The sequence below is a fragment of the Zosterops lateralis genome (genome assembly GCF_965231275.1).
Source record: "Zosterops lateralis genome assembly, chromosome: 1".
NCBI classification, from domain to species: Eukaryota; Metazoa; Chordata; class Aves; order Passeriformes; family Zosteropidae; genus Zosterops; species Zosterops lateralis.
Genome location: NC_139762.1, coordinates 37,141,130 through 37,157,605, shown reverse-complemented (window position 1 = coordinate 37,157,605; position 16,476 = coordinate 37,141,130). Strand labels below are relative to the sequence as shown.

Here is a 16,476-nt window from a genome sequence, read left to right as displayed (position 1 = left end):
TGTGCACCAGATGCAGCACAGGAGGCTCTGTCTGATCATCAAGGAAACATTTTTTTTGGTCTTAAGAGCAGCTGAGCACTGTCATAGGTTGCCCAGGCAGATTGTGGATTCTCTGTCCTTGGAGATATTCAGAAGCCATCTGGACACTAATCCTAGGCAGCCAGCTATGCTTGGTGGCCCTTCTAGAGCGTGGGCTTGGGCAAGATGAGCTTTTGAGGTCCCTTTCAACCTCAGCCATTCTGGGATTCTGTGAAAGGATAAACTCTCACAGAAAAATGTGGCATGTCTAAATTCTTCCTTTCCTAAAGGCAGTCCAACAAGTTGCGCTTTATCTGTAAGAGTTAGGATCAAAATTGATACTTACGTTTCATTGCTGCCAGGAATAAAATGTGTCCATTTCTCATACTAAGGACTTCTTAAGGTTCGTAACATTTGGGTTATATTTATTCTTCTACATAATTTTTTCCTCTCAGATGCAAGGATCAGTGGAGTGACTTTTTTATTTCTGTTACCAGAAACAGATGTCCACTGTTTTATTTAAAGAAGCAAATCTACAGCCTCAGGGCTGAATGCACAGTATCATTTCATGTTTTGGGAGCCCATGGCATTACTGTTGAGTGACACAAAGCTGTATGCTAATGTGAGGTGCACCAAAAGGGTTTGGAAGCCTGTTTTGTGCCCAGCATTGAGATTGTTCCCCACTCCTTTGTATCCTTTATGGCTTTCTGACAGCCATAACTTAAACAGCAGTTTCTGGAGTCGTCGTCCCAAAAAAAACACTGGAATTTTGAATCTGTAATGCATTCTAGTGCCCACTATCTTCTTAATGGTTCAGTCTTGCTGAAATAAAGTCCTACAAAATTTCCTCTCCCAGGCTGCCTACTGCCCTCTACTTTTTGGCAGAGTTGTGAAAAAGAGTGCATTTGCACTCCATTTATTTCTCATTATGTTTCATTTATGTCTCCAGCAACCATTAAAGAAAGTCTACCTCTCTTTTTAGCAAACAGCAAAGCTGCTTAGATGTTGATTCTGGAAAATATGATTGGCGGGTCCCAGTTTCTGGCAAAATATTCTGTAAATTACTTTCAGACATAGAGATGTGCCAGAGAGGAAACTTCTGAGTCAAACAACATAAACATTTCTAAAACTTTCATTCAAAAGAAAAAAAACTAGGAAGATGTGGATTTGACTGAAAATAAAGTTTTGATTCGGAGAAACTGTGTTTTAATAAGTAAATTTCTACATAAAAGGTTTCAACTTAAGAAAAATCAAATTACCCATTTGGAAAATACATTAGTTAAAAAGTTCTCAAGAAGGAAACATTTCTAAGGAAAACCTGGAGCAGTTTATTTTCTTTACTAAAATAATTTACAAATATGGTCAATCAGAATCCTGATTTCTTTGCAAAAATATCCTGAACAGAAGTTTCATGCGTTATGGTGGTTTTGATTGCACAGACTTTTTAATTAAATCAAATTTGACAACATATGCTATTGTCCCCACAAGCATGTATAAACAACTGTTACTGTCTGTGATTTACGTAGCTAGTCTGACTGATTTGAAGTTAGTTATGAGTACCCCTACAGGTTAGAAAATTAATGTATGCCATTATTTTCAATTAAATAGGCATCTGCTGTAGTGATTTAAGAGCCTGAGTTTAAGCATACAAACTTGACAGTTCTGCTCAGGTAGAAGTGGTATATGAAAACCAAAGAGGTAATAAAATAAATACTAGACAACCACACAAAGAAAACCATGTATGCAAAAATTCATTTGAAGAAGAACCTGCGTTTTGTGCATGGGACGTGGTTTTTATTACCATGTATCTTTTCCCTGGCTGTTACTTTTTAAATTTCTTTAGAATGTTTTAAGCAAAATACTTGTCAACTCAGACTTGCCAATGCCAAACATTTATTTGGAAGTACAAATGCTATGAGGAAATGTTCTTTTTTCGTTAAGCATCATAAAATGTGCCCAGAATAAGTTAGTTTGTCTGTGTACATCAGCCAATTCTTGATCAGTATATTGGATTTGTTAGGCCTAAAATTAAAGGCATGTTGATTATTCTCAATGCCATTGTTTAAAATACTTTAGTGCCTTAATGTTTAACTGTAGTTAATACTGGAGGACATATGTCTTCCTTATTCTGATGTGACAGGCCAATTCAGACACAAAAAATAAAGGCAATTTATTTAATACTTCAGTGCTTGTCTAATTTTAGTGTTAGATGAAAAGAATATTAAATTTCAGATGCTGACAGGTCACATGAACGAAGATATTTTGGAAGTATGGTTCTTTTCTTGCTTGCCTTCCTCTGACTTACATGACATCCTGTAACTCAAATGAAAGAGCTGAAAACAGTAGAAGAAAAAATAAGTTGCCTTTTATAGTTTTTATTAGAAATACTTGCAAGTTTCTTATAATTTAGTAAAGCAACAGCTGTATGCATGAGTGGCAGCTTTGAATCCTAGAGCTCCTTATCTTTTTCGGAGTGATTCATTTCAGTGAAAAGAAACTGTACAGTGATAAAAAACGGGAAGTTAATTGCTTAGGAAAAAAAAAAAAAAGATGAATAAAACCCCAAGAGGCTCTGCAGTGCTTTTTCTGTCATATTATAAGCAATAAACATGTATACAGAGCAGACCTGTGGGGCCATTTGGAATATTTTTAAAATGCCAGTATAAACTTACCTTTCTCTGGTACAAAAGATTCAGATACATGTAGGTCAATAATACTTTCCAGAAACTTCTGCACAGAAGCAGAATTATACCCCTTGAAAAAAGACAGTAAGAACATTAAAAATTGTTGGGCAGCCCTTTGAAACTATCAGAAAGATTTCAAAAATTACCAAAATAATGAATGGATGAGACTATCAGCAATCTTTACAAAAGGATCAAAGTGACTGAGGACACAAGAAATGTAATGCTTCACTTCACAGCAATCATGCTACCAGCAGAGGCACAGGACTTGCTGTGTCCATCCTCTTTCCATACATTAATCATGAAGTTAATGTTTTGGCATCCCAGTGTCAAAGAAAAACATATCAGAGGATCTGTCTTGGTAGCTTGAGCTGCCTCGTTTTCCTTTTCAGTGGGAATTTCATCTCTTCATCCTGCTCTTTTAAGATAACACCATGAATTACTGTCCATTTCTGTGGAGAGCTGTGAGACCTGCGCTGAACTCTCAACAAAAACATGGATGTGGATGAGACACATGCCTCTAAACCAGGCTGTTGTTTTATTTGGGAGGTTTTTGGATGGAAAAGGTTTCTGTGTTTGGAAGATTCTTTTTTCTCCCGCTGGAATAGGTTGTGGCTATGCATTTAATAGCTTGATTTTTATTTTTGTCTATGTTTTGTTAAATCAAACAATTCCCTATAAAAAGAACAAGACTTGTACTTCTGTTATTTTAACAATGTAGTATAAATTATGTATATTTATAGCCCCTATGTAATCACTATACTTAAGTTTTTACCTTCCTTAAACTCTGAAAAATTAGAGATTACAAAACCCTTAAATAAATAATCCTGCTCTGGTCTACATCCTCAGTCATGTTAGGAATCATAGCAAAGGTCAAATACATCTCGCCAGACCAAATGAAAATTTAGTGAAACTATTTTGCAACTCATGCTTAAAAAGAATTTAAACGAGTATGAGTTTAACAAAGGGTGTGCTTTGGGAGTCCTTCATAAAGGACTTGTATGTTGAACTGTTTGTATTAAAAAGCTTATTCAGGCAGCAAAATCAAGAAGCATAATTATGTAAGTACATAACACCTAATCAACTCTTTCAGTAAGGTTCAAGTAAATATGTTAGTGTTTCCCTGCTCACATTTCTCTTACATTTGCCACAGTGGGCTTATGCAGTCTTAAAGGCCAGCAGTGTGTGTAACAGATAGGCAGAAAGTCCCTCAGATGTGATAGTGAAACTTAATAGAAGAAATAGGATTCTCATTTGCCCATGTGTTTATTTATAACTATTTCCAAAATGCTTGCAGCCATACCATCTCAATTAATGTATCCTTTTTATTATTTATGAAGAAATTTTCCAATATTCTTAAGTCAACAATCTCAACAGTAGTACTGAGAGAAGCCTTTTATCAGCATTTCTGTTCAAAGGGATAATTTCTAGTACCCTACAGCTCTTTCTGTTCTTATCTATTCCCTTACCAAGTGGAATACTACATATTTTCTCAACTGTTCAGTGCCTACCCATCCACAATAGGTTATGCCCAGCTTTTTCCATTCCATGGATCTTGCAGATTTTTATGGGTTTCATTTTTAAACTGTCTCTTGGCAGTCCCACAGTGCAGTGCCAGCAGGTGGACTTGTGCAGGCAGCAGGTGGATAAGTCTCCCATGTCTTGTGTCTGCTTGCAGAAAAGATTTCTTCCCATTCCTGCTTTTTTTGTCTCCTAGCAGGAGCTTTCTCCATTAGTTATATTTATCCTTCTCATCTTCCTGCTAAGGAAAAATTGTCTGACCATCAAGTGGAATTTTTTTAAGAGGAAAATGTACCCAGATTATATGAAAACAAGTCCTTCTTGTGCTCTAGTAGTACAGTTGCTGGTTTCCTACTCTGAACAGCGAGGCTAGTGCACCTAGAAGCTGTTGCAGTAATAGGTTCAATAGTGGGAGCTGCTTTGGAAGATTTCCAAGCCCTTGGTCCTTTGCCACTAACATCTCCAGGCAAGGTGGGATGTGGCAAACTAAGCTGACAAATTGGCTTTGAACTGTTTATGATGGAAATTTAACAGCAGCACCTGGTGATTAGAAGCTATTAGCCAGAGTTTCAGCTATTTTAATTGAAATTAAATATATATGTCAGGTTGTAGGGAGATCCTCTGAGGCACCACCTTTCATTTTCTTCCAAATTTCTATACATATTTTAGCTTTGTTTTACGAGACAGTAAGTCAAATATATTGATAATCATACATCAGTGCAATAAAACAGCTATTTGCCTCAAAGTCACCAATCTTAGTAAAGTTTATAAATCAATATGGATGGTAAATAAATATTTTTATATGTAAAGAATAATAAATAAACATGTAAACTCCAAAAACTAGGGGGCAAAGAAGAGAAGAGTTATTCTAGTTTGGAAGAAGATAAATAATTGACCACAAATTGTATTTCAGGAAAGCTACAGATACATAATGCAGTAAAATACATGTGTGCATTTATGTCACCCATATTCAAATTTAAAACCAGAAATCCTAATTCTAGAATGCTAGAAATTTGGATGTTGGAAGAGATTTCCTGTGTCATTGGTTATTCAGAATCTGAGTTGCAGCCTCTTTCAGTTTTGTTGGGGCTTGTTCTCTATTTTGAGGGGGAATGTTAAGTGCAGAAAGGCTGAAATTCTTATTCTTTTAATCCTTTATTATAATCTCTTGGTTCTGTTTATGTGTGCATAGCTTGGAGAAGTATCATGAGATGCCATCTCTTACTGTGTTGTTACAGAGAGCACACAAAGGAAGTAAGGATTGTACCAATGCCCAAAACTATGTGCCTTTGCAGATGAATGTCTTCTAGCATTTTAATTTATTGCCAAATTTGCTTTGGTATCATTCTACCTGAACATTTTTATCTGTATTATAAAATTCCTGTCTTGTCTTTGATACTTGTTTTCAATCAGAGTCCTCTGAACCGAATAATTTTTTGTTGTTGTTGTTGTTGTGTTGGTACATAACCTGATTTAACTTGGCCCCTTGGAATTGCAAGGATTTGGATATTTGGATATTGGATAAGTGGATATTTTGTTGACCTTTCCTTCATTTTTTGTTTTATTTTCTTATTTTTTCTTAGTCCTGTTCCCCCCACCACTTTCAGAGGGTTGTCACAGATATACGTTCACAAAAGATTTGGCAGTAGCAGTTCTGTTTCAGGTTTTAAAACAGATAATTTTTATTACGGTAACTCTTCTGAAATTACTTCTTTGAGCGGAAGAGGATGCATTGTACCTTGAAATGTTTTAACTTTGATAGCACCAAGTTTGGAACCTAGACTTCTAGGATTACTGTTCGCTTAGTTCATTTGTTCTCTGATGTATTTTGAAATAGGCAGTACTACCAGACAGTAAAATTGGAAAGCAATTGGTCAAAGTAATGATAAGACAGAGGAGAAAAGAGATTTTTTTTTAAAAAAAAGTTTTCTCTAATCTTACTGAGAACCTCTTTGTGCTTTAAGGGTTCTGATCTAGAAAAGCACTGAAATAAGTATGCAACTATCAGTAAGTATAAAGTCTGAGCAACTGCACCTACTAGCACTACATTACACTTGTGAAATTAAGAGAAATTTTAAAGAATACAAAAAAAAAGGGAAGAAAGACATTCCTGCTTAAGCTATCTCATACCACACTGGAATAGCAGTTAAAATGAGTTAAAATGGTGTTAAAAAAAAAAAGCATAAGCAGGAGTTAAAGTGGTATAAAATAAATGGTTTGAGTTTGCTGTGCATATTGCCTGAAGGAACAAAATACAAGTTTTTAGAACTTAGCTGAAAGTAGTGTGTTTAAATACTTAACATTTATGAAGGTATATTCAAAATAATAAAAACTAGGAAATTGTGAAGATGTGAAGAGCACAAAACATGACTTATTTGGAAATATGTTAAGCATGGGGATATTTCGATTAGCACATAGACATATAAATACTGTCTATGGTAATGGTTCAGCACAGGAAATCAATACATAACCTCTACTTCTATATACTAGTATATAGTATATATATACTCTACTTCTACTCTACCTCTACTTCTTCTAGTATATGAAGGCAGTAGCTGAACTTACTCATACCTTTCCTGGGTAATATATTAAAATCCACAGAATTTCATTTTGTGCAAAAACTTCACAGGTGCCAAAATTCTCAATGTAAAAGTGGCAATATACATTTCACCCCTTAACTCTGATGTGCTTGGTGCACTTTCATCTAATCATTACTTAGCCTCTTCCACATAGAGGAAACTTTCTCTAAACATCTGCAAAATACATGCTTTATGAAAACTTTCTAAAAATTCCACCTTGTCATCAACAACAGTTTGGCTCCATGCTGAAGCCATGTCTAGAAGACTGACTAATATAGCCATATTGTTTCCATGTCCTCCCCATATGTGTGTCTCCAGCCATCTGTTGTCTCTTGGCTTACTCTGTGAAGTCCTTCAGAGAAGCAGGATTTTTCTTTATGTTTGTACAGCACCCAACAGAGCAAGGTCTTGGTCCTGATGAGGGACCATGAGTGATACAGTTAAATAACAAGTTAAATTTGTAAATAAATTAAATTAAAAGCTTGAGTTAAGTTCCCAACTGTATGTAATTTAGTGCTCAGAAACAGGGGTTTCTGGTTTAAATGTCAGTGTATGCTATACACTATTCTGTGGCTGGCATAGAATATAAAAATTTATGGGGGTGTCAGCCAACATTTCACTGTCACAGATTCAAGATTATAAGGTTAAATCTTGCATTTAATTCTTATATTAGAAAATGAAATAAATTTCCACAAACTGGAAGGAGTAACCAATGCTTTTTACTCCAGGAGAATTTGCTTAAAATTAAATGAGAAAGCAAGGTATGCCTTGCATCTGAGTTTTGTTTGACTTGTAAACTGCTACTGATATCTAAAACGTATACTCTGTGTTTAATTTATTAGTAAGATCTTAAGTACTGGTAAGACTCTTAGCAAGTCCCTGAATTCAGGATTTCCATGTATCAATCTTGTTTTTCCCATTATTTTCCTCTAAATGTTTTAATACCTCATCAAAATTGTTTGCTAATTTGCCCTGCCAATTTGCCAAGAGCTGTGGGATGTTTCCTGAGTGCTCTTACTATGAACACTGAAAAAACTGAAAATGTGACTGGGAAAATTAATATAAGAAAAGTAGCTATTAACTAGAGGAAAACAAACAAACAAAAATATCCCACACCACCTCAACTCAAGACATCTCTGATGTGCAAATCTATATAGTCTGGAAGAGTATTCTGGGCAGTGCTGTTACATGTTTATATCATGACATTGTGTTTTCTCCCAACTTCACCCAACCCATCATTCACCAGGATCAGAACAGATTCCAGAAAAACTGGGCTCTTCTGCCAGCTTGATTCTGTCACTGGTTTGGGGGTTTTTTTGTGTTTTAAATTGCAGCATTAGTGCTTAAATACCTTACATACCTTTCAGTACTCTTCTCTTCGAAGAGACTTTCTTTTCCACAGCACTTACCACTTGATAGTGCTACCAAGTTAATTCTTATTCAGGATTCAGGTTTAAAATGAATAGAATATTGCCATTCTGAGCATTCATTGAAGAAATGCTTGGACATACATTGTTGTAAGCTTGTACAACAGATTTTGCTTTTCCTTGTCTTTCCTACATGGGTTAAACAGACGAAAGTACAATTTTTCTTTAATCTCCTGAATAACGAGACTGAAAACTAAATGGTATTGTGAAAGAAAGGCATTTACAGTCCTGATTTTTGGGGTTTGTATTCACTGTTTTCCATAATTCTGTGTTAAGATACGTGTCATGTATTTGGGAGAAAAAATGTTTAAATTGATAAAAGCAATTTTGAGAAAGTGTGGCTTCTTCCAAAAACTATGTATCATCAGACCTTGTAAAGGATACCAAATTCCAGTGCCCTTACCCAGGTCTGCAAACCATATTGCAGCTTGTAAAGCCATGAACTGTAGAAGGATAGGATAACAATGTCAAAAGTGTAAAAGTTTCTGTTCTTGACTATACTGACCACTTTCAGTTATTCACAGCTTTTTTCCTGATGCTGTAAAATTTGATGAAAAGTGGGGCATGGGAGAGGCATCGCTGATTTCGTTATGAGCTGAGGAGAAAAGGAAGGATATAAACAATTATTTCCACAGCTCTCTTTAAAGGTGAGAAGATAGATGAAAGGAAGGGTAATAAAAACAGAAGAACAAGCTTTGGACAAATGGAGAGTACCAGGACTGTATAGACTGGGGGAGAAATAGTGAAGAAATGTCAAAAAATTAATCATAAAGGAATGGCAGAAAAAAGAGAAAAGGAAATGTAACAATATAAGCAAAGTACTATATGTGGATAAGAAAAAAACAAATATGAGAAACATAAATGTAAGTCAAGTTTTTTTGCAGATTCAGTCTTGCCAAAACCAGGAAAATAGTTAGAGATGTGTATATGAAAGCACTCAAATAGAATCTTGATTTGACTGGAGACATAAATTCTAGCCAGCTTAATATCGTTAGTGAAATATAAATCAATGTACTATCATGAATAAACTACTTCTTTTTCATTCTTCTGTTAAATTCCAGATGTTAATGGTTATTTGTAAGGCTCTAAATCATCTGAAGGTGTGTAATAGTTTTTTGAGAACCTTGGAACTAAATTTTCAGAAAGTATTAAGTTGTTTTTCTGCAAGATTGCACACGTAAATTTGCAGATCTTGATCTTCCATGTCTGATGCAGTGATTCCTTAGTTTGATTTGCTGCTTGATTTGCTTCTCTTCCTCATAATGCAGCTCCCAATATTAGAAAATATTGAGCTTTATAGAACATGTTGTTTGGTAAATTGACGCTGATTTTGTATTTTGGTTGAATGAGTTGGAATCATTGTTTGTGTGTTTCTGGTGCTGTGTGTGTCAGAACAGCTGAAAGGGCTGTTTCAGCTGAAAGGTTGGTCCAGAACATACTGGATTTCTCCTGGCTTAGGTTTGGCCTGTTTGAAGAATTTATAAATCTCTGTTCATGCGTAAGAGAATATGTGCATAAAATAAAAATGGTATCCAGGCTACTCATTTTGTTAGCACAATGAAAAGTTACACTTAGAGGAAAGTGCAATGTATACTGCACTGAGAGCATCTGCACTATGCTGGCTATAAAACAATTGTTTCATCTAAAATTGCTAAAGAATTTGACATTAGAATACTTTAAAAAGGTCATTTTTTCCTGAGAGGCTTTGTGATTTTGCTACTTACCTGTACAGAGCAGGCTTTGAAAGGTACTGTGAAAAGATTAGTCTTAGAAATGTTGTATAGAAGAGACTTCTGCTTAAGCTGCTGGATGGAATAAGACAATCACTAGCACTGGGTCAGATCAGTGACTTTGAATAGAAACTACCTCTTCTGTAAGTAACTTCTTCCAGTGCTGCTCTGCTCTTCTATTGAAGAATATTTTCCTAATGATCAATTTGAACTTTCCAAGGGGCAGTTTTTGGCCGCAGTGCCTTCTATATCATCTATGAAGAGTTTGATTTCATCATCTTTGTCACTTCATGTAGTTACAGACTCCCAGTGGATCCCCCTTGAGCTCCTTTTCCCCAGCATAAACAAGTACTGCTCCTTCAGCCTCTCCTCCAGACCTGTGCACTTCACTGCTCTTCACAGCAGCCCTGCACTGGGTCCTCTCCAGTTTCTCAATGTCTTTAAACTGCAGGCCCAAAGCATTATTAAAGGTGAGGGCTCACAAGCACTGAGTAGAAAGGAGTGTAATGACTTGCCTGGATCTGCTGACCACATTGCTCATAATGTAGCCCAGTGCAACTATTTACATTATTCATGATAAGAGAACTTTATTATAGACAGCTCGACAGCCACTGTAGCCTCCATATCCTTTTCAGCAGATCTGAAACAAAAAGTTCCTTCCCAGTCTGCACTGGTGCCTTGGGATTTTTCTTCTCAGGTGCAGAATTTTGCACTTAGGGAAATTTCTAAAACAGAAATCTCAAAAAGGCTTCTCTTGCCTAGGCTTCCTATGTCTCATGGTGTTCGTGAGTTTAAGTTCTACCAGTCAGCACAGCAGCTACACCTCCCATTTTTGTATCATCTGAAAATCTACTGAGTGTACATTCTGTCTCCTTATCTAGGCTATTGATGAAGATACTGAACAGTGTCTTCATAGCAGTCCATTTGTTACTGTGCTCATTTCCAAACATCAACTGGACATCAAGCTATTGACTCTGTTCTTTAAATGTGGGATTCTGAACAATCCAGCCCACCTACAGTCCTTTAATTCAGCCCATACTTCATAGTATTATAGGTGACAATGCCTTTGGAAATGTGTCAAAAGCCTAACTAAAGTAAAACTCCTTTGTATTCACTTTCCTCTCTTCATCTGCATGCCCAGTCATTTCGTCATAGTGGGCAACCAGGTTGGTCAAGCATGATTTGCTCTTGGTAAACACTTGCTGACTTTTCTTGATTATTGTCTTGTCCTTTACATGTTGAAAATTGATTCCAAGAGGACATGCTCCACAATTTTTCCAAGGACTAAGGTGAGGCCAACCATTGTATAGTTCCTTAGATACCCCTCCTCACTCTTGTTTAGTATGTAATTAACCTTTCTGCAGTCATCAAGAATGCTCTGTAATACCACTGATTTTTCACAGGTGGTAGCTAGTGGTATTGCAATCACCCTGTAAGTTTTTTCAGCACCTATAAGTATATCCACATGTGGTCATGTGTTTGAGCACATACTGCTTCTTCAGGTATTCACCAGCTTAAGCCCTTCCCCCCTCCATAGCCATTCCTCTCCTTCCCAAGCAGTATGTGCTGGGGGGCTGGGAACAGAGCTGGCCTAAAAAAGTGAGATTGCAAAAATGGATTCAAGTGCTGCAGCCTTTTCTGTATCATGTGTCACTGTCTTATCTCCCTTAGTAAGCAATAGAGCATTTTCCTTGGATCTCCTTTTGCTGCTCTGCATACTTAAAAGATTGTTTCTTGTTACCCCTTAATGTTCCCCAATAATTTTTGCTCCAGATGGGGTTTTGTCCTTCCTAGTTTTGTTCATGTGCCCAAACAATGATTGTGTGCCTGTCCTTTGCTTCCTGTCATTGTTTCCACACATGCGCTCTCCATTTCCACCATTTCCACCTCCATATGTGCTTTTCCCATTTTAGTTCATTAATAAGCTCCTTACTCAGCCCAAGTGGACCTTCTGCCTACCTTGTCTGTATGTGCTAATTCCTCACGTATATCTGGTTAGGTCCCTGTTCTGTGGCAAAGTCCTCCCCCCTAGATTAGCAAGTCTGTTCACAAACATTTCTTCCCCATTTTTGCCAGGTAGACCTGTTCTCTAAGTTATATGTCCTCATCAAACTGGGTGCCACAAGTTAAATAATTAAAGCCCAGCTAATGCCACTAAGTGTGTAAAAATATGTGGTCTCCCTGGTACAGCTACTGCTCTCCAGACTTTCCCTTTTGCCATAGGATTGAAGGGAAAGACCACCAGGGTTCCTGCCCCCTTCACCGTTCCTCAGGAACCCTACTGTCATTTTTGAACTAAAATGATTTCACATCACCCTGTCTCTGGTGTACAAATGAATTAGCAGGAAAAAATTCAAAACACTAGGTGACCCTAAACAGTCTTTTGCAACACCACAAACCGAGGTTCCACACAAGCAAGAAACCTCCCTAGCTGGCAAGTCAGGCTGGAGGAGTCACCAGCCACGCACTATCACTCACTTTTCCTTGGTAGTGCTCTGATACAGTGTCCAACCTGAATTCTTCTTCTGAGGGAGCTTGCTCTTACCCTCTGCTGCCTGGGCTGTGCACCACTGGACAACTCTTCTGCTGCCTGAAGTCACAAGTTTACAGTTCCCTCTCTCTTATAACTGCATGCCTTCTTCCCACTGTATCTTGCCTTAGTTGCACCTTTCCTGTCTGTCGCATGGAGTTTTACACCTGGAAAGATCTTGTCAATCACCTGTCAGTCACCCCAAAGCAGTAAAACACACCTGCCTCTTCTTAAAACTCCTCACAGGTTGCTGGGGAACTACAACAGAGCAAACCCCCCATCAAGAGAGGTCACTCTCAGAATCTGCACAGAGGTTGTTACAGCACCGCTGGTGACAGCAGAGGTGGAGGTTACACCTTGTAGCAAGTCATCACCATTTGAGTCTTGTCTGATTGTGCAAAAAGCCCTGGGTCCCTTGTGTGTCAAGTGCCAAGTTAACTGTCTAGCCTGTTTGCCCATCCCACTGCCAGCACTCCTTGGTGCCCTTCCTGCAGGAGCCAGATTAGTCAAAAACTACAAGTTAATTTAGCATTGTGCAAGATTTCCCACTTGGAAAGGAGACCTCTTGCACTCTTTGTGACTCCCTGACCACAGCTCCCTCCCTTGTGCCTGCTGGGTCTGCTGAACACTGCTTCTCCCCATGCTGGATGCCAGTGAACAGAAAGAACAGGGGATGTAGTTTAATCAGCACTGCTCTCACTTGCCAAGAGAAGAGGTACTCTTGTATAATTGAAAAGGTCAGTTTCAGACTCTGTTTGGGTGGATTCACCTGTCCAAAAACATTTCAAGATCAATTTACTGCAATTCTCACCTATGAATAAGAAAAGAACAGTCTAGGAGACATGGAAATATTTATTACAAGAAGTCAAATTTTCTTATTCACCTGTAGGAGATAAACTGGGGTTCAGTTACTGGCTAATAATTTTAGAATTTGATTGTGTTATTTTATAGTAGAATACTCAAATATTGTCACCTTTCCCTATCTTACAGCTGCACTTGCAGTGCCAATGGCAGTTTAAAATTTATGGTAGATTATTTCTTGCAGTCAATAGCCGTTTGTACTAGGAAAAGGTCTTCTGCAAGAACATCCCTTGAATAGAAATGTCAATGCAGATATGCTTGTGTAGGCCGTGACAGAACTGCAGACTTTGAATGAGGTCACTCAGCAACTCTAAATAGGCAAATGAAATCAATCCCTTTGAGGTCTAAGTGATCACAGTGTGAGGATAAGGCAGAAAAGATGAGAGTAAAAATATAAAGAAATAGCAAGGAAAAATGTTTCATGTCTATTAGGTGTAAGGAAAAAGTGTGTAGATAAAAAGTGATACTGCTACATCTTGCAAATGATACAGTTACATTGTTTTTTATTCATCAATTTCTTATGGATTTATGATATATTAGTGCAAAGTTTCCTTTACTGGGTTCTAACTTGGTTTCTGATGGAGATTAGGATCACTTAAATCAAGACTGATTCATTCTATTTATTCTTGTTGATCAGTTTTGGGGTTTTTTTCATTTGAAAATTAATTCACACTCTAATGCTCAGTGACCTCCATCAAACAAGACTGTGATAGAACTGCAAAGCTCCAAAGAAAAACGGGGGCTAAAAAGCAACTTTGGCTTTCTCTGAATATTTTCAATTCAATTGCATACTTAGACAAAAACCTGCTTAATACTGTTTATAACTTAGCTTTGAAAGAATTTTTCCAAAGGAGTGTTGACCTTCCTCTGCAGTATAGTCTTCAAAGTCAAAACTGGATGGATTTGTAAACCAGCAAACAAAGGCATTCAAAGAGGAATTCTTAGCTGAGCTAGTTCCCATTGCTTAGAAAGGGCATGTGGCTGGATACTAATGCTTCTCCTGGGTCTTAAAATATTTTTTTTCTATTCCTATTTTATATTAAAATTGATGCATATTTTTAATCGTAACTTGATAATTTAGTATAACTGCTTTCTAGTATGTTTTGTTAAAAATAGTTTTCACCAAAATATTATAACAGTGTCTAAAAATGAAGTTAGCTGTGCAGAGGATTAAATACAGATAGAGGGTGACGTGTTGCAAAAATGAGTGTGCTAAAATATATGGCAGTAATGCATCCTTGAGATATGATATTAGGTCTCATGAATTTCAAGACCTCATTAGGTCTTGAAATTAAAAAAAAAAGGTTTCAAAGGAATAGCTGAGGAAATTACTCTGGCAGAAATTGGAATTTTTCTTACTTGGTGAGTTTTTTCAGCCATTGCTGTGGTACTGTGTTTGCACAAGCAAAATCAGGTAGCTAGTCTATAAAAGAATTCTGAATCATTAACCTTTCTGAGGCCAATGTAGATTTTTATTTAAGTCTTCAGAAGGAAAAGGAGTAGTACTTAAAAACACTGAGATATTAAAAACAAACCCTATTTCCATGAAATGACAAAATTTTCCAAGAAAAAAGGAACAGAAAAAGTTAAAAAAAGTCTAAGCATGTCAAGGATTAACCTACTACTTTTACTCTGCATTATAGAAATTTTGAGGGTTTTAATGCTAATACTCTCTTAATTGTAGGAGGAGGAATTAGAGGCCCAGATTTCATTCCTACAAGGACAGCTAAACGATTTGGAAGCCATGTGCAAATATTGTGCAAAGATGATGAACACGCATCTTGGTAAGTGCAGTACCTTGTATTAACCTGTAAATCTTTGCAAAGGCTCTTTTTGTGTTTGTATTAGAACTAAAACAATATTTATGTAGTACAGTGCATATTATTTTATAAGCCGTGATGAAGATTGAATTAATGTACTCTGTTATTCTATCAGATGCTGCCAGCCACTGTATCTTTATTCTGTCATCCTTTTAAACTTGGGAGTGGGAAAGCCATTGATGATACTAAAAATAAGTAGAGGCATTTTTGAAAAGATACCTTTGATTTCTTGTATTGTGAGTCTTGTTGGAGCTCAAACCATGTGAACTTACAGACTTGAAGTCCATTTGCAGTTCAACAGTCCCACAGTGATACTTGATGTGTTCAGCTATAGTTGTATAAGATTCATATACTTTCATTAAATGTAACATTTTCATAATCTATTATTACCTTTGATGTGTTACAATGTTACTGTAGGCTGGATAGTTTGTAATATTTGTCTCAGAACAGAAGAAATATAGTAAGCTAAAAGTCAATACATTGGGAACAGAATCAGCAAATACTCCAGTCTAAACTTCTGCCTATATATTGCCAAGACAAACAGAGAAAGTAAACAAAAAAACTTCACTCAGTTCAAGAGTAAATATTTTTAACCAGGTTTTGATAAAAGTGGTGGTTTTAAACTGTGTTGAACTGAACTCTAAATGTTAGTATATTTAGTTATGTGAAAAAGCATCATTGTTGAGAAATCAGAGCAAAACTGCAATAATTTTAAGATTTATTTATGGCCTGCAATATCTGAGCAAAATAAATTAAAGTTGAATATTTAAGTGGGTAGAACTAAACATGTGATATCTAATGGTTCAGATGATAGAGGGTTCAAATGTGAAAACCATATTGTATTTGTATTTTCTTTTATGTGGATTTTTTTACTACCCACTGTTATAAGCCTAGAAAAAGTTATAAATATTGTATTGTTTGAAAGTTGGGAATCACAGCCTTGAAAAGCCAAGTCTAAACCTCTAACACCAACAGCTTTTGTCTGATGTTTTGTATTGCTTTTGTGAAGGCACATGACTAATGATGAGATTAGAAGCAAGCAAAAGGATAAATTATTAGCTACTGAAATGATGAGGAAAAGTTTGCTGTGTCAAGAAGAAAAACTGAAGTTTCTTTCCCTGAGGAAAGAAGACAAGGCGTGTTTAGCAAGGGTATCAATTCCAAACATAAACATTTCACCAACTATAGCTGCACCACAGATCATAATAAACCCGGACAAAGCTCCTTGAAGCTTTTCAGCACTGGATTCAACTGAAAGCATATGACCTGTGATTGTATCCTGGTGTTAAATTCTTTTTCCCAAATAGAT

General features: G+C 36.7%; 1 protein-coding gene across 6 annotated transcripts in view; it reads left to right on the top strand.

The window, feature by feature from the left end:
* The window catches only part of TBC1D5 (TBC1 domain family member 5), a 315,300-nt gene that overhangs the window by 275,336 nt on the left and 23,488 nt on the right, over positions 1–16,476 (top strand). For all 6 annotated transcript variants that reach the window (XM_083858412.1, XM_083858415.1, XM_083858416.1 and 3 more), the window contains one exon: positions 15,032–15,131. In XM_083858412.1, the coding sequence (XP_083714538.1) occupies positions 15,032–15,131 (100 nt within the window). The remainder of the gene's footprint in view (positions 1–15,031; positions 15,132–16,476) is intronic.